The sequence below is a fragment of the Chaetodon auriga genome, chromosome 9 (assembly GCF_051107435.1).
Source record: "Chaetodon auriga isolate fChaAug3 chromosome 9, fChaAug3.hap1, whole genome shotgun sequence".
NCBI lineage: Eukaryota > Metazoa > Chordata > Actinopteri > Chaetodontiformes > Chaetodontidae > Chaetodon > Chaetodon auriga.
In genome coordinates this window covers 9,417,647-9,438,961 of record NC_135082.1, presented here as the reverse complement: position 1 = coordinate 9,438,961, position 21,315 = coordinate 9,417,647, and the positions used below count along the sequence as shown (strand labels likewise).

The following is a 21,315-nucleotide window of genomic DNA, read 5'->3' as shown; positions in this document are numbered from 1 at the left end:
GGACTTAACTCTTTCTCAGAGAACCCCTCTGTGCCGTGGAGGCAGACCTCATCAGACGCCAGGCCCAAACAGCGGGCAGGCAACCTTTACAGCCAGCTGAAATGCAAGTTCTTTTAAGACGTCATGAGTTGTCACCAGCATACAGGCAGCGAGGGAGCTATTTTCCCCCGGTTTGTGGCACTCGAAAGAATTTGTGGGAAGGGTTGATTTTAGTGTGCTAAGACTTTGGGGAGGTGTGTGAGGGATCAAACAGTGACAAAACGGGTGGGATAGGACTTGGAGCGCATGTTTATGAACAAATAAAAATGTCAGCGTTTTGCTGAAAATTGGAGGTTGTTAAATTTTGATGCGGGTGTAGACATTTCTTCTTTCTTCTTCTTGAGCACCGGAGAGCAAAAAAAAAGTCAAAAATAATTTTACTTTTATTTTTTGCATCTGGAAAACTACAAAACTACATTAGATTAAAAAAAAGGTCTTACTCGAGGTTCACTCTCCAGCTTTACTAGCATTTTTCATGAACTTGAGCCTTCAACCACAAGAGCCAAATTACAAAAAAAAATAAAATATATAAATAAATAAGAATATATATAAAATAAATAAGACAAAACATCTTAACTCAGGGTGTACTTACTAGCTTTAGTAGCAATTTTACAAACATTTCCTGGAGCTTTCAACCACATCTAAAAAATTACAAAAAGTACACCAGACAGTAGAGTATAAATGAAGTTTTTTTTTTTTTTTGGTCCTCTCAAATAGCAAACTGCTGAGCAAGACCATGACATAGAGTTGGAAGTTGTGAAAAAAGCGAATAAGTCAGCCTTGAGTTGAGTTTTTTTTTTTCTTAAACTTGTGTCAAACTTTCCTAGATAACATTCTTTTATTTTGAAATTTTACATCACTCAGTGTTATTAGAATACAATATCATACAACACAAACTGGGGCTTGCTGAGTGTCTTACCTGTGGCTCCTAAAGTGGAACAAAAGTGAGCTTTACTTCTGTAACAGGTAATATTTTAGAGACGGGATGAAGCATGACCATACCCAACCAGCTCTGAACATACCATTAATGATCATCATGGAGCTCTTTGTTCACTGTTATGAGTACACTAATGGAGTGACAGAGTAATTGAATGGAGTGGTAGGATAATAGAATGATAGAATGATAAAGTAATGGAATAGTGTGGTAGCAGCCCCCTTTTCCCAGGGGATCCCCCCGTAAGTGTGTCAGCATGGCAGATGGGCGGTCTGTAACAACCCCCCCTCCCCATGTTAATTATAAAGCATCATAATCCATCTATGGCATACAGAGGCAGGACATGGAGACTATTAGGGGGAGCATGGAAATGGCACAGTGTATAATCCTCAGGACTTTACCACTATTAGGCTCCCCAGGCATCGAGCAAAAACCACTCATTTCTCCAGTAATCTTGTTTCAGCGGTCCCTTTCTTGCTCTGTATGTGTGTCTCTGCACATGTGTGTCCCAAATTTTCAGACATTAACTGGAAGTTTGATTTATCTTTGTTTTTTTTTTTCCCCCTACTTCATCGTTTTCTTTCCCACCATGCCCACAGGCAAGACAGACAGCCCAAAAAGCCTTGGAGTTTGTGTGAGTGTGTATGCGTGCCTCCGTTAACCCATTCTGCCAAGTCTTGGCTCAGCCTTTTCTAAGCAAACTCCCAGCGTGATCCCGGTCCCCCTTGTGCTGGTGAGAGGAGTTGGAAGAAAAGGCCTGTGGGACTCCTGCTGCTCCCAGGCCCAGTCCCGGCCCCTCCGCCCACGAGGGCCGGGCCTGGGATTTGCTTCGCGCCGGGGCTCTGTGTGGCAGCTGTGACTGACGCTTCAATCGCCTCTCCCTGGGACACCCCAGCGCAACCCTGCATTCCCTTTCACACCTCGGAAACGGGGGAAAAAGACAATTACACACATATTCAGCAACCTCCCTCTCCCAGTCTTTCCACAATCCTGCATCTCTGATGTACGGCCATTTACCAGAGCTATAAAAAAACATTTCTAAAGTTTCTGTGTTTTGCAAATAAGCCCTCCTTTTAAACAACTTGCAAATTAGTTTAGATGTCTGGACGGCCTGTCCGCAATTTGATTATGTATTTAAAGTTGCTCTTGTTTATTTAATATTTTTCCGAGTTGTCCTCTGCCTAAGTAAACAGTTTAACTCAGCTATTTCCTTTGCGCTTCCCTTGATATTTAGAAAATGTAAGTAATGGAAAAAGATTTGAGCCTAAAAGTGGAGTTAATGCTATCATGTATGGATTGTCAGTAAATTGAGTTTGTCTCTGGGCTATTGGAGCAGGGAGTCGTAAGCCAGCGGGATTTAAGTCTCTTAATTGAATTATTTTGATTGCTGACTTGATTGATGGAGTCAGATGTGCGGCGTTTTCCATGAGTTTTTGTCTGACTAATTCTTCTTCCAATAGAGCCATACCAGACAGATACAATAGGAACCTGCAATCAATCACAACTGCAACCCCGAGCATTTTGTTTTGAGAGAAATGTGCCTGCCATCAGGTCCGAGTTCCACAAGCCATCCAGACAACGTAAAACCAACAATGACATCAGATAGTAGAGCACTCTAAAGTCTAATCTTCCCATAATGCCATGCTAAACCCCACAGAGACCCACGGCAGGGAGAAAGGCTTTTTTATGCCCCAGCGCTGCTCCTCCTCCCATGGCCTCTGGCTCTCTGTGAGTGTGTGTGTGTGTGTCCATGCATGTTGGGTAGAGAAAAAGAATTCGAGAGTGAATGGAGATGTCACTGTCAGACTCTGGCCTCCACATGAATCTGCTCCAGAATGGCCATATTGGCAGCTTGTGTGTGTGTGTGTCTGTGTGTGTGTGTGTGTGTTGAGTGAGAGAGCCCGTCGGGGGTCTGCCGTTTCCCCTCCACGCCGAGTTCTTACGGCCGTGATTGGAGCGCAGCAGGACACAGGTCTATATTTCATCCTATTCATATGAGGGAGGCCGTTTCATCTCCCACACACATGTTTCCCATCAGATGTGTGTTTATTCTCCCCCATGATGTGCTTTGCCATGGAAGCCTCTCATCTCTCCAATATTGGAAATAGGAGTGAAGGTCTGCTAAAGCAAACACAATATCCCAAACCCTCTCCGCTCGCTTTATTATGAACTATGCAGAGAAGAAGACTGTAGGCATTGCTTTGCCTCGATGTGATGAGTAACCGTGGTAGTTTTTCCTCTCATGGCCTTGTAATATAATATTGCACACTGTGATTTTAACTGGCTAATCCTAATGTGTGGCACTCTTTCTGCGCTCTGCTGTCTCATCTTCCATTTTCCCCCTGCACTGAAAACTTTGACTACTTTTAGCTATTCTCCTCATCTGTCTCCCAAGTCCCCCACTGTGAAACATGACAGCCCAAACCTCCACCACATCACTGCTCTCCTCTCCTCTCTGAGATGAAAGCTTTTCTTTGCAGACAAACCTCTGTGAGTCCTTTCTGCGCGCCGGGCCCCGGCCTGTGTTGCTGCTTTTAGTAGCTCTGTTTGCTGCATTTTCTGATTTATTTATACATTTCTGATTGTAGCACCTCGTGCATGTCAAGAATCTCGAAGTCGGACCCTTGCATGCGCATTACGCGGGCTGAGTCAAATTCTTATTTGAAATATACATGAATGCATGAATATATTTATTGTTGAGACGCCCCTGTGCATCCGGGAGAGTCTCATTTCCTGTAGTGGCCCTGCTCTGGAATGGAGTGGCGTGATCCTTGAAGGCGCCCCACATGCGACCACCAAATAGAGCCGCCTGGTGCACCTCTCACACAATGGAATGGCAGAGGGAAGGGAAATGATTTGGCTTCTATTTGAGGGGCTGGAGCAGTCGCTTCAAAGCAGTGTGCCTGGCTGAGGCTTTAACCGGCCTTCTCTCTGCATTAGATGTGCATCCTGTGATGAGCCTTTGAAGGGTGCGGGCAGTTCTGGCTGGGAGATTGCGATTGCATTGCATGGGTTTTGGGGTTCGGGCTTTGCAGAGGGACTTGCAAGTCGTTGGCTTCAACAGGATTGCGGCGCTCCACTCAGTGTCGTTTACGTAGGCTGGACTAAAACGCGTTGACCCGAAAGCTGCAATGTGTCGCTGTGTCACACTTGGATGTACACACACGCACATATATATGCATATATCACTGTGGAAGGTGGTGCTGGATGTGTGTGTGTGCACTAGCTCAGGAGTCAGCTGTGGTTGGCTTGTGCAGATTAAGGTTTGAGTGTGCATTACAGATGGCGGTAATAATGATCAGATAGCCCTTGTAATGGAGACGGCCCAGTTTGTAATGGCTTCCTAAAACAACACATGGAGCGTCTTTACGAGGCCACAATCCGACTGGTTATCACAGAGCAAACTGTGTGAATGAGAATAGCATCATGTCAAACAAGCTATTTATTAGCACGCACATCACACACGCACACACACATTTCATTTTAATACCGACAGCCTGCATCTTGCCTGCGCTCTGCTTGTTAAAGGCGAGTATTATCAGAGGAGACACAGGCTCCCGCTACACCAGTTAGGCCGTCCTCCCCTTTTACATCCACTGTTAATGAGCCTAATGATGTGTGTCTCCACGATTGCATCAGTCAATATGCTGTTCAATATGGGTTTTAGAAACCCACTGACAACTTAAGCATGTCCGCCTGGATAAGATCTCCCATCCAAGGGAGGAAAGAAAGAGCAACTAATTTGTCTTGGATTGGATGGGACATGTGTAGCTGTCTTTTACAATCATGAGCTGAGATTGTAAGCAGAGAATAGACTTGTCACTCAAACTCTCTGATAAGAAGCTGCTTTTAAGACACGGAAGGCAGCTGTGTATTAAAACACCGTGTCCTAGTTATAACAGCGCCTGGCGCTCTCTTATATGGAGATCTGTTGTTTGTTTGGTGGAGAGACTTTTCAGCTTTCTTTTTTTGTCTTTCTGTTGTGTTCCTTTTAGATTTCAATGCGGATTTTGTTTCTGTTAAGTTTTTATGTGTCAGAAGGGGTTTAGCTGGTGTTTTATTTCAGTTTATGTCAGGAGGTGTTTAGTGTGCTAGAGACCAGGGACATTTAGCTTTATGCTTTCCGTGGAAGGTTACTAGTCTCGGTATAGTGATTACAGATGTGCCTTTTTTCATTTCTTCTCTGCTTTTTTCCCCACTACATTCGGCTTATTATTTTTAGCCGCATTAGTTAGTTAGTGCAGTTTTCAGCACATGTACGTAAAACAGTATTTTTTGCCTTTAGTTTACTGTGCCAATGTTGGTTTCTTCCCTCAGCGACAAAAAGCGCAGACAGAGACCCCTGAGACACTGATAAAAGCTGCTTCTTTTATAAACCATGCAGCATTTGATTGATCTCTCTCGTGGTCTTGATCCCTGGGCTTGGCTGATTAAACCTATCCATCAGCTTCTCTTATCAGCGCCCTAACAGATCGACTGCAGGACACTGAACTGAAACCCGTGCATTGTTGTTACACAGAAAAAGTCAAAGGCTAAGGACGGGGAGGGGAGAGGTTTACCAGAAGTCCTCTCTCCACGGCCTTATGAACAAAGCCAAAAAAAAGAAAGAAGAATAAAAAACATGTTTTAAAGAAATAGCTCCTGTCGAAGCAGCTTTTGAGATAAGTATCTTTCATGTTATTGTCATGAGTGTGCTGCACTCACACACACACACACACACACACACACACACACACACACTTTTTTGTTGCTCATATTGGAATAACCTCCAAATGAGGTCGAACAGTGGCATTGCAGATTGTGACAAGAGTGTTTCCCCTCTAGTGGGAAATCGTAAAGTAATGTTTCCTGTCTGCACAGTGTCAGCTCCCCACTAGTGATGTGACCCTGCCCCCGGTCCCAGCGCACGCAGACATCAGCCAGATAATGACATCTCTTTCACTGACAGGCTGTCATTCACATGCCTCCGCGAGCGCCGACACACACACTTGGTCGTACGCGTGCAGGCGTGCTCTCGTGCTCTCGTGCTCTCGTGCTCACTTGAAAACGAGGGCAGACGAGCACGGCCGCCGTTATGAATCATCTGAATGATTTGCAAGTCAAATAGCCAGTTTCATAAGATGTGCCTGTTATTTTCTGAAATAAATTTGAGTTTCTCATCTTCCGGGTGACTGTTAAAGCAAATACATCAAGGCGACTAAAACGTGGATGATTGCATGTCACTTTGCTCTCATTTATCTGCAAGCATCTATTACCATCATGTTGTCAACTCAATGAAAACAGCACCGGAAAAGCCAACAGATGGGCTTTTATCATTCACAGATGTATGATTTTGGGACAGTTTGTTAAAGATAAAGGTTTTTAATTTTTTTTTAATCTTTCAGCTTATCTTAAACTTCTTAAATTACATTGATTCACGACTCTTAACATCCGGAAAACAAACTGCTTCGCATAGTTCAACATAAACACAGACTTTCATGGCGGATAGCGATCACCATGCACCCTGCGTGCGCCCGTTTATCGTCACTTTACAGCGCGTCAAAATCAGATAGTGCAGAAGTTTGCGACTTGCTGCCTTATCAAGAAGTAATCAACCCAAGTTTACATAGTCTGAATTTCACGTCGAAAGAAGATGGTTTATTGAAATCCTGTTGCAACATGCCCTGCAGAAGCAGGTGCGGACCTGCTTGCTCGCCTACTTGCTGCAAGTGATTTTGGGGGAGGGGGGGTGTGAACGCTCCTCGAATGCTAGGCGGGAGAAGTTGCCTGCGTGGCACATTCATTAACCTGGTATCCAGCTAATCTCCTGGCTAATTCATTTAGTCCTCTGAGCACTCCTGTGTATTAATATCCTCTCTGTGCTGCCGCTCATGGGATGCAGTAGGAGCGTAGCCATGGCGATGATTGTGTCATTATTTTGCAGTCAGATGAGTGATATCCCAGAGGGCTGTAGCTGGGTTGTCCAGGCCAGTTGAGAGGGACTGATTAGAATTGCAAATGGCCGCCAAGTGTTGTGTTTATTGTGTGTCTCAATATTGGAGACAATCAGGCGAATCAAAGCCCTCAGCTGGAGAGATGGGACTGAGGCACGGTGGGCCTCTCTGGTTGGCACCGTGTCCTCAGTGCTTGCACAGTGCTCCCCCCCCCCCCCGCTTTCTTCTTCGCTCTGTTGCCCTCTCTCTCGGTCGACTCTGTCGTGTGTATAGGTCCTGAAGTACGTGGACACAGCTGGAGAAAGAGAAGGGGAGACAGAAAGAGCCTCTAAATCTAGTGCACTCAATCATCTGTAGTGTGGCGGTGCGCTCACACACAGCTGAGAAATATTAAACACGCTTTATGATAATGAAAGCACTGGCAACAGACATAAATATCAGAGGCAAAGTGCTGAAGGATTAAAATGTCTTGTACGTTTGCTCATAACACAAATTTGTCATTGATTTCATGGCTTCCTGAATCGTTAGAGACAGAATTATCAGCTTTTCATCAGTGGAATTTCTCCCTTTTTTTTTTCTCCAAGGCCTGTCTATGATGAGGTGTATGGAGTCACATATTAAGGGCTCAGGAATATTCAGACGTCTGCATGCAGCTCCAGTGTCAAGCCCTGCAAATGGAACCTATTGGCACTTGTTGTGGCCTGGTGACAGCCTGCGATGCAAAGTGCTCTGAACATACATTTTCTCCGCAAATCACTTGTGAATTGTTCTAGCTCAACGATTAGCCATTACCCCATTATTGACTCACTGTTTGCACAAGATCCGGCAAAATCCATCTGAAAGCCATCGGGTGCTGTTGTGTGAGACAGGAAGCTGGTGTTTTAGCTCACCGTGTAATTCACTCTGTCAGTTGCACACAGAGAGGCCTATCTTCTCTTGTTTCGCTAGTGTCGGCTTTTAAAGAATGTGTGTGTGCATAATGTTTATGCACATGCACGCTCGCACATGCATACGTCCCCGTTCGAGCACAGGATAATTCCTCAGGTCATACTTGCTCCCCATATAGCACCGCATGACCAGTCACAACAGGCATGTGTGAGGCCCAGGTACAGACATGCACAGTGAGCATCTATCGCTACAGGGAAATGACTGTTAAAGCTGAGTTTTATTGCACCACACACGTTCTCTCAAGCTCGTGGTGCTCTAGGCTAAATGAAAAACTAACGTTAACAGGAATGTGTTCACACTCTGCGGAAGTCCCTTAGATTTGCAGTGAGTTTTGAATGAAGGCGAGGCCAGCAGCCATCAGAAGACTCGCATGTCTGAAATGATATGATCAAGAGTCACCAGCCTTGAAAGGCAACAGTCAGTGCATGTGAGAAGCTGCAGCTCGCGACCTGTTCAGACAGTGATGTGTGCCGTTGAGCTTGACAAGCAGTTGATGAGAGATCCTTACACTTGTGTGTGTGTGTGTGTGTGTGTGTGTGTGTGTGTGTGCACATGTGCGTGCGTGTGAGGAGAAAAAAGAGAATGCTTGAGAGGGAGAGTGTGTGTCAAATCGCCGACGTGGCTGTTTGTGAGTGTGTGAAACCAAGGAGAGAGTTCATGAGGTGACATCTCGTCAGCTGTTTGACTTTCCCAGTTTCCCAGGGAAGCAGTTTCAAGAACAATGCAGAAGAAAAACCACCAACCACCGACAATTGAAATGCCACAAAAAAAAAACCCGGCGCTGTTTGTTGGCGACTGAATTATTGCCGTTGCTCGAGATTGGAGACAGGGGAAATGTGTGAGTGACTGCACTGTGCTTGTAGCAGACACATATCACCTACCGGACTCCTCTACCCATCCATCTCCCAGCACTCCTCACAATAGCAGGAATACATTAAAAAAGAGTGAGTCAGGAGGGAAGGGGACGCAAGATAAATATTGTGTTAGTATTTTCCCGCCCTCTCCCTTGCAATTGTCTCTCACATTGACAGATGAACAATGAAAGTATTTTGAACTTTGCTGCGTGCTATCTTTTACTTCTGGGTTCAGAACCGTGCTGTCAAAGCCAGACGTGCTCTGGCAGAGATTGATTGATTCGCTTTCTGTGCGCCATGTCTTCCCTTTGTTCCTCCAGGAAGGCTCTGGTTTCTCTCCAGACTCTCTGTAGCTGTGTCATATTAGCACCTGTTAACAACATACGGACTCATAAAATATCGATTCAGCTCTCTCTTGATCATAAAGCGTTGCCATAAAATTCAAACTGGAAGCAGGTCATTGTGTATTCTGAAAGAGACACACCTCAGACCTTCTGGAGCAGAACGTGTGCTTGAGTAATGAATAACCTTTCAATGACCAACATCATATCATTACTGTTCTAAAAAGGTTTTGACATTTGGGGAAATACACTTATTAGCTTTCTTGCCTGGAGTTGATACCGCTCCCACCTATCAAGCCTGCAGTCAGGTAGCTTAGGTTAGCTTAAAGCCTGGAAGCAGGGGGAAAGGGTTCGCCTGGCTCCGTCCTAAAGTAACAAACTGGACTAAAACAAACTAAACATGAGACACAGCAGCGTTCAGGGTGGCGCTGGTCAGCTTTTTTTTTTTTACGGCTGCTGGCCCCAGCTTCATATTTGCCGTGCAGATATGAGAGTGGTATCAATAGGCAAGAAAGCAAACAAGCAAGTATATTTCCCCAAACGTTGAGGAGGAAAAACCTCATTAGTACAGGGTGTCAGGTTTGTTTGGGAGATGTCTTGTGGCTGATCGCTCGCTGATTTGATTCCCAGATGTGTCGGTGCCATAATACTGCTGAGCAGGGCAACTGAACACCTCCCCTCCCCCGGTGCGGCTGAGAGCCGACTCACTGCGAGCATGAGTTGGAAAAATTAGCCAACTTAAGCTACAAACAGTAGACTGACTCTAATCCTCAGTGAGCTTTTCACGTTTGCTTCATTATTCAGCCTAAAACTGTGATCCCTCGAGTAATTTTTAACCACGCTGCGACAGGAGGGCAATTGTTAAAAATTGAATTTAACCATGACTGGCTCTGTCTGAGCTGAATTTAAATAACTAATGTATAATATGGAGTGTGTGTGTGTGTGTGTGTGTGTGTGTGTGTGTGTGTGCTTGTATGTTTTTTTTAGTACATGTGATGTTGATTGAGTAGCAACATTAAACGGCTGCTTTCTCTGAGAAATGCTTTCTGAGGGCTTATTGATGGTTTTGGAGATACGGAGCAGAAAATGGCTGCTGGTTAACAACCCGGGCAGTCTGCGTGGGTTTGATAATGGTTATGATTCTTTTCCTCTCTAGTTTCTCCTTCGCTCCCCCCAAGTGGGACTGAAACACAATCGGTTGAGTGTGAGAGATGCTATTGTTCGTCTGGGAGGTTCTCCTGCTTTCTCCCCTCCTGCTCTGCTCGGCACTGATTACAACCTTGCATCCCGGTCCAGCTCTTGACTCTCTGCTCTGCAGCTCTTAGTCCTGGGGGATTCCTCTCTCTGCGACTGTCCAGCCCCCCCATCATACATACACACACACACACACACACACCAACTCTGGCAGGATCGGGGAGCCTGGCACAGTAACACACACACTGTCACCCACTCAGGCATGTATGGGCACACGTATATCTGCACACACACGGTCGCACAAACACACTCACACATACAGTGGGGTTCGGGCCAGGCGGGTTTGGCAGCGACTGTAGACTGGGCCTGTGGAGAGATCTTTACGGAGCATGCAGAGCCCATCTGTGGCTGCTCCTCAGTGATGGGAGGCAGCTGGTTGTGTGTGTGTTTCTGCGCTTGTGCGTGTGTTGTGTCGTGGTGAGGGAAGGAGAGGGAAAGAGGCTTGTGTGTGTTTGGGTCACAGAACAACCCCAGAATGAGGCTAAACTCAGGCTGAAACTGACCCAAGCTCTCTCGTCTAGCCGAGCCAAATCGTCTCTCCTCTCCTCTCTTCTCCTCTCCTCTCCTCTCACCCCCCCAGCCCTCCAGCTGGAAGAGCTCAGTCCCTGGGCTCCGGGATGAATAAGTGGAGACGCAGAGTGCAACAGTCTGGGCCTTCTCTTGCTGTCAGTGATACCGTGGATGACGTTCAATCACAACCGCATACACCCATGCTCGCTTAACTCCCCTGCTCTTAGAGAGGGATGGGCTCAGCATTGACAGAAACCACAGAGGCCATAAGAAGAAACAGATTATGCTCTTTCTCCTCCCTAATGACTTCTGACACTCCTCTCGCTCAGCAGTCCTCTTCAGCCAGTTCGTCTAGTAACGACGTCCACTTCTGTCCTCCTTGTGGCAAGGCCATCTGGGCGTCATCTTGTTAGCTCATTACGGCGGCCGATGGTGTGATGCTAGCCCCTCATGTGACTGATCGAGGGCAAGCATACTGAGCTTGTTTGGTGAACATGAGAGGTGTGTGTCAGCCGCGCTCGTGTTCGTGTGTGTTATAACTCGCCTGTGTGCAACTGTTATGAGTCACGCTGAATCTGATTTGCTCTGCATGCCAGCCTGTTGACTGAGCTAACTGAAGCTAGTGTGTGTTTGTCTGTGTCTGTGAGAGAGAGAGGGTGTCTGCGTTCACACGTACAAAAGCAGTTCTCTGCGGGGTGGAATTCAGGATATTCTGTCTGTCTTTTTTGCCTCTGACATCTTCATTTATGTCCCTCTAATGGGGACAGCACAGAGGGAAAATACTGAGCCTTCTGCTTTCCAGCAAGCCACTGCTGCCAAGTCTGGAGTTTAAATGCAACTTGGATTGAGTTTATAGTTTGTCCAATACCACTACCCGTTGGCGAGTTTGTCCTGCTTTTCTATAATAAGGGTCAAATCCTTCCTGCTTTGCTAAACAATTCTGGAGCCAGATGGACCTTGTTTTGCTTAATTTCAGGATCCTTGTGTTTGTTCGTGTGTCTCTATGCGTGTGTGTGTGGCCCGCACCAGCATTGAGGTGACTTGTTTACCGTGTTTGACATGTGAGAAATCCGGTGTGTGTACACTGCGGGGCGTGTGTTTATGCCTGTGTGTTTACAGCCAGGCCTCCCTAAGAACATCTTCCCCTGCAACGGCCTGACAGAAGCCAGCTATGTATACAAGCACTCGGGCTGAGACCCGGGCTGCGAGGGCAGACCTTTGACCAGCTCACCTTCCCATGGTGTCCCTTCAGACGCTAGAGGGAGACGGTTCGAGCCGGATCCAGACCTGTTAAGTCAGATAACGGAATATTCCCATGACTCGACAATATTATAGATGTGGCAAATTTCTCTGGAGCCCCACAAACATACTGACAGTTTGATGATATGTGCCTTTTTCCCCGAGTATGAAATGATCACACTGTGTCAACAGCGCTGCATGGATCTTAACCACACATCAAGAGGGAAGCCATTTCAGAAGCTGCCGTTTGAATGTTTCCATTGTGAGGCAGAGCGAGCATGTGGCTCTATCTTGATGGATCTGAAAGTGGTTTAAGGCTGAAACAGTCCCTGTTAAAAGACAATTATTTAATATTGATTGACTTGAATGAGAACAGGATGCGTTTGTACCCTATGATTAGGCAAAACGCAGACTGCCTCAGGCAAGTGAATCGGCTTTAAACCCCCGTCGCTGTGTATATTACACAAGAGCTCAGCTACAACACTTTTTGCATAGCACAGCTTTGTGTTCTTAACAGACTTAAGCGTAACCGCTGTCACATGGGTGAATTACTGTAATGTTTTCCGAGAAGCTGTAAAATCTATCCGAACTGTAAGTCTGTGGAATATTGATGAAATGGCTGTAAATGCGGCCGCCGTATGGAAAGTGTCATCTGTAATAATAGGGAGGAAGCAGCCACGCTGATTTTGTGGATAATGTAAAAGAGAAATGATAATTGGTGAGGGAACACTTTTCCTGGTGTGATAATTACCACGCTGAGAGCGCAGGGAATAGAGTACCTGTTGTGGTGATGATTGCGTGTGGAGCGTGTGTATGTGTGTTTGTTTTTGCATGACGCACTCGTGTGCTTTAAAGGTCAGGGAGAAAGACTGCGACACCGAGCTTGGACTTCAGAAAGCGGAGAGAAAGAGGAAGATGTCATTCCTGCATCCGGGCTGTTGCCGTGATCCCCTGGTAGGGATGGATTGCGTATGGATTGTATATGTGGAAGAGGATAATTGATTTTAATTGACATGTATGGCATGTTCATGCTGCTGGTCAGGAGGAACAAATCAATTTGACAGCGCTCTGTTGATATGAGCCGTTTCTGCCTCTTTCTCTCACAGTTCCTGTGTCTCGGGCCCTTTCATTCACTGGCTGAGGCTGCCTGCCAGTGCTATGCTCGGGGCAGAGGCCTGAGTTGACTGGACGGGGGTGGAGAACATGGGGGGAAGGGCTGGTTTGAGGCTCTGTAAGGGGCTTTGAGTGGGCCTTCGTGTAGGCGGCGTTTTATATGAAAGTCGGTGAGGGCAGGGCGCTTGAATAGGGGTGGCTGGGAAGTTGGGCTGGGAAGGTCCAGGATGCACCCCACAGTGCTTTTGTGTGCTCTCACATCCGTGTGTGTGTGTGTGTGTGTGTGTGTGTGTGTGTGTATGGGGAGGTGGTGGTGGTGCTGGTGGTGGTGAGGAGGTGTAGCATATGTGAGATCATGTGCTCATATTCACCAGTGGAATGTAAAAAGAGAGAGGAGGGGGTTCTCCTCTTCTTTCCGCTGCTCCGTTGTTTTCTGTTCTCTCTCTCCGCTGTGCTGTAGTGTAGGTCTGTTTGTATAAGCTCTTTACAGGATTGAGCACGCCGCGGAGCCATCCAGATGAAACAAAACCAACCTCATTTGGTTGTTTTGAAAATGATTCTCTTTATTTTGCTTGGTTCAGGCAGATCCACCTCGTTTGACATGAGGGGAATAAAGGCTCTCTCACGTTCAGGGTCATTTCCCAGAAACATCGTTTGTATCTGCACGGCTCTTCCTCTGAGCACTCGAACTTCTTTCATCAACAGGTCTTGTAAAGTCTCCAGACAACATGAATGAAAGATGCAATTCAACCTCCTTTTTTCCCCCCTTTTTCCCTTTCGACCTCCTCAAAAGTACAATAATCTTCAGTCACTCGTCTCCTCCTCTCCATTGCGTGGCTGTGTGTAGCACCGGAGTGGCGCTGATTAAGCCAACAGAGAGACAAACGGGAGACAAAGTCCCAGCCCACCAGTTTAGTTTCACATCCTGGACTGGAGCTGGGCCGCAGCTTGCCAAGTGGAGGGCTTTTAAACTGGGCTAAACACTAATTGCTGCCCTATTTCTTTTATGTTGCTTCTTTCCCATCTGCGATGGTGCTTCCAGACCTCCACAGCAGCCAGAGCCTCATTATAGCAGACAGTTAACAAAGGCTGGGAAACAGAAGCGGAGAATTCACTTAGGATAGCTATCTAACCGCCAACTAGGAGGCCTGCTCGGAAAATTGAATCAATGACAGGGGCCGGCTTGTGATTAAATCCTTCAGGGATATTAAGATTTTGGAAATCTTAATTATTCATCTAAATAGTTGCGGCTCGCTTTGATAATGGAATAAATGGGTTGTAAAACCGAGAAGTGGGGTGTGATGGCCATTGTTTTATTTTAGCGCCAGGCTTTTAAGTATTTTTAACAGAGCATTTAAAAAAAAGTTGCCAACAATCTCCCCACGAAGAACTTTGAAAATAGCAAACACCTACTTGTTGAGTGAAACAAATCAAGGTCTAATTGTGATGTTTGCTCGGTCTCGCTTGTTTTTTTGTGTGTAGGGAGAGAGAGAGAGAGGGGGGAGCGAGGGGAGGATGGAGGGGGGGGTGAGAGAAAACAGAATGAGGGAAATGTTGAGGAGGTGAATGAGAGGGAAGGATAAAGCTGGAGGGAATGAGATTGGTGAGTAGAAATAGAGGGGGCTGAGATTGGGGGAATCAAGGGAGAAATAGAGAGAAGGTGGGGAGGAGAGGGGGTGGTCAGCAACAAAGCCAAATGTTGCCATGGAAACTTGTTTATGCCTCACTGATGCATCTTGTAGATCCAATTAGAGACTGATTGTGTCCGTGTCTTCATAGACACATGCACGTGTTCCCTGGCATGGTGCACACACACACACACACACACACATGCATGAAAACATATGTACACTTACACACACTTTGCGCACACGTTACACACACACACACACACACACACACACACACACACACACACACACACACACACACACACACACAGGAGCACATGCAGAGTGTTTCTGCTGAAAACCAGCAAATTGTGGGCAGAGGTAGGACAAAGGATACCCCTCGTTCTCTCTCTTATCGGCGCTTAAATTAGCGCAACCCCTCCTCTCACCCCCAGCCCCCTCCTCACCCCAATGAGCATCAGACAATAGCGTGGAAATAACGTCTCACCCGCTCCCATGGCTCGTACTAGACGTGCTGTCCGCACATGCTTTCATGACATCGTATTCTGCCAAAAAAGAGACGTTTGATGGACAGGATTTTGACCATTTTGCACATTTCATGTTGCATTTATCTCTTTAGTGAAGGAAGCCATTTATTTGATGATGTCCCTGTCCAAGAAGAATGGCCATGACTGTTGAAAAGACCTTAATCCAATCATGTTCATTTTCATGGGGGGTATTTCTTCAGAAAATGGGACTTTTTAAATGACCGTTTCTTACAATGGCTGGCCGTTTGCCAGCGTTAAACATCAGAGGAGGAGGGATGGCGATCATAAGCTCCCCCTACACTCACACACTCTTCTATCAGTCTCTTTCAGGAGGCATCGCAGTCCTCCCTTCCCTGGGCCTGTCTGAAGAGTTAGTTATTTAGTGGTGAAATGATGTGTGTGATGATGAAATGAGGGGCTGTAGATAAGGTGAGATTACACTCGGAGAGAAAAAGATGGGAGAGACAGAGGGAGACAGAGAGGGTCCCAGCCCCTGATGTCTTGTTAAAACGTGAGGGATCAGGAAGAACAACAAATGCATTGCGCGCCGCTAAATCCTGCTTAAATCCGCTGGCATGGGCAGATCTAGCAGATAGCCCCGCTGCTGTGCTCGCTGTCTGCGACCACAACACACACACGCACACACACATACACACACACACACACGTACATAAACACACCCGTGGTCAGTCCGGCTGTCTGGGTTAATGCTTGGCTAACTGGGACAGCAGAGCTGAACCATGTTGACATTTTAAGCCTCAAACAAGTCCAGAACAATGATTCAGCCCGTCTGCCCCCCCGTCAGACCGCAACCTCAGCCCATTTTGCTGACCGACTCGCACACATACACACACATGCAGACGTGCATAAACATACACACCACTGCCCAAACACACTGCAAGCACTCAGTGTACCCCCGCCCCCTCTCTTCACACACCCTTACACACACACAGTGGGTCTCCTCCCGTTCCCCACCTTTAGTGAATAAAGGAGAACAAGAGCTGATCTGATTGAGTTGGCAGCAGAGAGCGAGGTGGAGAGGTACAGTAAGGCCAGATGGATTATGTTAATCCTCCAGTAGATGATCATGGCACAGGGAAGATGAACCGGGAAGCCTTAACCTCCCGGCTGACCCCTGCACACTGTTTTCCTCCAGAAACCCCTCGAGGAGAAGCAGCGTAGATATTACATCGAAGCAAGGGTCTTATATGGAACTCCACAAAAATGAAAAAAGAATCTGTGGCATTCTTTGCTTGTAATCCTATCTGTAGCCATTTCTGTGGCAGCCATTTTGTGTTTGGCCATCTTGTTTCCCTCCTTGTAAACTTTTGGTATGCTTTGATTGGGATCCAAGCATGAGAAAAAACTTTAGAGGATTTGTGTGAAACGCTCTGTGGACTGACGCTGAACAATGTCAAGCCGCTACATGTAGTGTTTTTGTGGGGCCAAATTAACTACGCTCTGCCTCAAAGCCCATGCCAGACAAATCTAAACCTGTAACTCCTATAGCTCAAGGTATTAAGACTGTATAAACTGTTGTTGAATTATGTGACTGCTTTTCCAGACATCCTTTATTATGCGTTAATAACACTCTGTCCTCTGCTTTTTTTTTTCCGTCCCACAGGTTTTTGGCTGGAAAGGGCCTGGTGATCTACCCAGACATTGGGGACAAGCTGGACATCATCTGTCCCAAAGCCGACCAAGGCAGAGAGTATGAGTATTACAAGCTGTATCTGGTGAAGAGAGAGCAGGCGGAGAGCTGCAGCACAGTCCTCGATCCTAACGTCCTGGTCAACTGCAACAAGCCGGAGAAGGACATCAAGTTCACCATCAAATTCCAGGAGTTCAGCCCCAACTACATGGGCCTGGAGTTCAAGAGGAATGTCAACTACTACATCACCTGTGAGTTTGTCTTAAAATGACATTTATTGTTGAGATTCAGCTTTTTAACCGTCATCGACCCAGAGCAGCCCGACTGAGCAATCTGAGTAATAATCTCTGTGCTTCACACTCAGTTACACACAGTCACACGTGGCGGTTTTATTTGTATTTTAATGGCCCCTGCAGCAGCTCCACAGCAGCTACTGGACGTGACAGGCCTCGCCTATGGCACAGTGGTAGTTGGCTTTCAGAGAGGGAGAGTCGTCTGTCAGTTCAGGATACAAACCGACGTCTGCATCCGCATTTGCTCAAGCACCACTTAACTTGAATACTGTTTTGAGGCACATATATTCCTTTACATTTGTACTTCTACAAATTGATAAATTCTATATAATTATTATATCATGTCACACTTAAGCTTTCAATACTTTTATTTCATAATAAGAAAAAATTCTAAGATGTTTCCTGAAAAGTACCAATTAATCTGAGACTGTGTTTGTCGGTGATTTCCATTTCATTAATTCCAATGAATTTTTAGTGGAACCAGAGAGCCTTGTTGTCAGTGCAGAGCAAGTCGCCTGGACGTGCAGAAATGTGAAATTTGTATACTGTCAAGCAAATGATTTAACATACATGCAGACTGAAGTTTCCAACGATATGTGAAAAGTGAATGAATATTAATTTTGATTCAAATGTAGCTTTTCTGTCAGGGACATTATTTGGGAAGTTTTCAGGAAATTCTAAAAAAAAAAATGACAGATTGCCTAAATGAAAAAAGTCATATTGTAAAATATTTTACAGCGGAACATTTCGTGGTCAATGAAAAAACATCTCAAAAGCCGTGTTCATACCAGAACAGCATTTAAACAATCACCACCGTGATTTTAAATTTGATACGTCTGAACATGAAAAACATGAAGACAATGAAAGTTTCAGTAACAAAAGCGCAGCAGCTGAGTCAGTGGAAGAGGCCCATAACAATCCATACATTCCATAGGGAAAATGATTATTCGATGGTGGGGAGACAAAGCAGCACCGCCGTGACGCTGCACTGAATGCGCTACGTGACAGAGTTTCTGTACAGTAATTAACTTTTTTTCCCTCGGCAGGAAAATCGGTTTAAATGCGACACATTTAACATGCTCCAGTCATAAGGCACAGTGAAAATAATTCCCAAGTTAAACGCGAAAATGTTCCAGCTCGACATGCAGTTTTAGCTGCTTCGGTGTCATCAGAGCTGGAACGGCGTCAGAGTCTGGTTTTCTGGTGGGCTCTGCATTCTGCTCGCTGCTGGTCTGTACATCTATTTTCTCCCTGGCCTGAGTCTTAACAGCTGGAGGTTTCAGTGCAGCTGGACCTGCAGCAGAGCCGGGTTCTCTGGTGATTTCTGGGCGCTGGCCTTTAGGTTCAGGTCCTCTTCGACCTGATTCATGAACGCAAGCTTAGCAGGGCATGTCGTCTGTCACCCATGGTCTCATTCATGAATCCGGGTTTAGCAGGGGGTGTCATCAGAGCTGGAACTGCACCAGTCCGGACCTGTGCTGGTTTTTCTCTCACCTCCTTTCTGGCCTTTAGATTTCTGTCCTTGCTGGCCTGATTCATGAATGCAGGTTCTGCCGTGGGTGTTATGTGAGCTGGAACCTCAGCGGTTCTCTGCTGGGTTCTGCGTTTTTATGATTACTGGCCTTTAAATATTTCTCCTCCCTGGCCTGATTCATGAATGCAGGTTCATCAGGGTGTTTCTTCAGAGCTGGATACCCACCAGAGCCTGGTTCTCTGGTGGGTTCTGCATTCTCATGATTACTCGCCTTTAAATTAATATTCTCCCTGGCCTGATTAGAACTACGTGATATCACAAGTTGTGGTAGGTTACCAGGGAAACACTATTTTCAAGCATCCTTTGATGTTAAATAAAGTGCAAAGTCTATAATCACACTGAGGACACTACTGTAAAATGAAGCATGTATAATCGGTAAAATAATCACAAGATGGTCGGTGGTAGATGGTCACAGGAGCTGCCGGTAATTATAGGCCAACATTTTGCTGCCCAGTGAAACCCGAAGCCAAACATATTTGGCTGTGAAGGTTAAAGCTGGTGATATTCTATATTTTTCTAATTGAAAACAAATCCCACGAAAAGACCAAAAACAACAGTGAATTTATCCACTAACATGCATTGCCTGAGAAGCCAATGCCTGATACAGCTGATGCTTCTGCGCGATAGACCTCCACTGTTATTCAGAACCTAATAAAACTCAGGAATGAGCCAATTTATTTTGAGTCAATCCCACATAAACTGTCCTGGTGCTGAAAAATGCTCTCTAAAATTACCAGACTTGTATTAATCTGCAGGAAATTACTCATCTGTTGTTGAAATCAGACTTTATATTTCTAACCTGTTCTTTAAAGTTTAGATGTTCAGAAGGAACAAAGGGGCTCGGAGGTGCCACAGACATGGCAGGAAATTCCAAAAATATTTAGACAGTCTAACACGCTGTTAGTTTGGGTCTTTTAATATATTTCGTTGACGATATATGGAATAATACCAGCTTTATCATTTAAGTCACGAGTTGGTGGGTATAAAGCAGTAGATCATCGGGGGAGTGAGGCATCAGATGCCTCGATGGTTTCTTCGACTTGTTCGCTCGGTAGCAGCACAAGCTAACATACTGTGGCTCAGCTCATAATGAAAAAGACAGTGTTATTCTAGACGTTACTTAGGCCTTATCTAATTTTTACTTTGGTTAGTCATTTCCTACATTTCCTGGAACGACTTGAACAGTTTTCTAAAATCATTCCATGTGTTGTGGTTGATCCGCTCTGAGGATACTGTCATTTGGGTGCTGCGCCACATCTGTAGCTAATTCCTCACTGAATCAATGAAATGATCAGAGATGAGCGTGACATTAGAGATGCAATGTCTAAGCTAACATGCAACAAGCTGCCTCATGCCGCAGAACGTCTGGCGCAGTGAGGAGTCAGCAGAGGCTCTGAAGGCCAGATGAAATAAATTCACCAGCTCGTCTGTTATGTCGGTAAACTGAGGTTTGGAAGAGAAAGCGTAATATATGATGCTGTCCATTTTTGCCTTCATCATCACATTCATCAAATTGTGTACATTGTTTCACAAATACGGAGCGAAAGCTTACTTGAACAGTTTCGCTAAATGTCTTTTAAACTTTTTTAAGACGTGAAATCTCCCATTTTACGGAAATAAAGCCAAGCGGTGTTTTAATCTTCCAGTCGAAAATATCACTAAAGGAAAAATCCATGCTAAATAAAATCTCACATGTGTTTTTTTCCTCTCATCTGTTGCAGATCAATTGATATTTGTGAACGCTCCCTCAAAGCCAGATTGCAGGGAAGCATGAAGCTTAAGATTGATTGTCAAGCGACAGTTTTTGGGGGTCCGCTTCAGTGGCAACATATCATGCAGACTTATAGTTCTTTGAGCTTTATTGGAGCCACATGTCTGCGGAAAACACCTTGGGCATTCTCGTTGTCTGCTCGCAGTTTTCCGAGCCAGCTGTTTGAGGGGCTGCTTCACATATTGTCTCCTGATTACATCATAAATATTTTAACTAACTCTATTAGTGACATATGCGTGGGTGCACGTCAGGACTGCGGTGTGATCCAACATCAAAAATAAAACAACTTTACTTTTATACTACACTCTCTTGTGTCTGAATAACAACATTCTTGCTAATGTGTGTATTATACAAGCATTAAGAATACTTAACTCTGGCTCCACAGTGTTTCAGACTGTGAACTCATAACTAGAGCCCCTTGTAAATCCTTCACAAGGGAGGCTGGACGTGCAGGATCCTGCCTGATGGTAGATCATCATTAGGCTCATATACTGTAACATTCTCGCGTCAGCAGTAATCCGATGTAGTGTTTGTCTTGGTATTATGTTAATGTTGTTGTCCTTTGCAACAGGAAGAGCTTGCTTTATTTATTCCACTGCAGCCTGTGCATACACCATGACACACTTCATCTATCATTCAGATAATGGCCGTGATGATAATGGCCTGCTTGCCATATGTGTGTAATATGTGTGCGTTTTCTTGGGAGGGCAAGAAGAGGGGCGGCGAGCACCTGCGCCACGCAA

The 21,315-nt window shown here is 45.6% G+C and overlaps 1 protein-coding gene across 1 annotated transcript in view; it reads left to right on the top strand.

Annotated features, from left to right (window-relative positions):
• efnb1 (ephrin-B1) overlaps positions 1-21,315 on the top strand; it is a 58,873-nt gene that overhangs the window by 7,212 nt on the left and 30,346 nt on the right. The window contains exon 2 of the mRNA XM_076739081.1: positions 16,948-17,225. Within this exon, the coding sequence (XP_076595196.1) occupies positions 16,948-17,225 (278 nt within the window). The remainder of the gene's footprint in view (positions 1-16,947; positions 17,226-21,315) is intronic.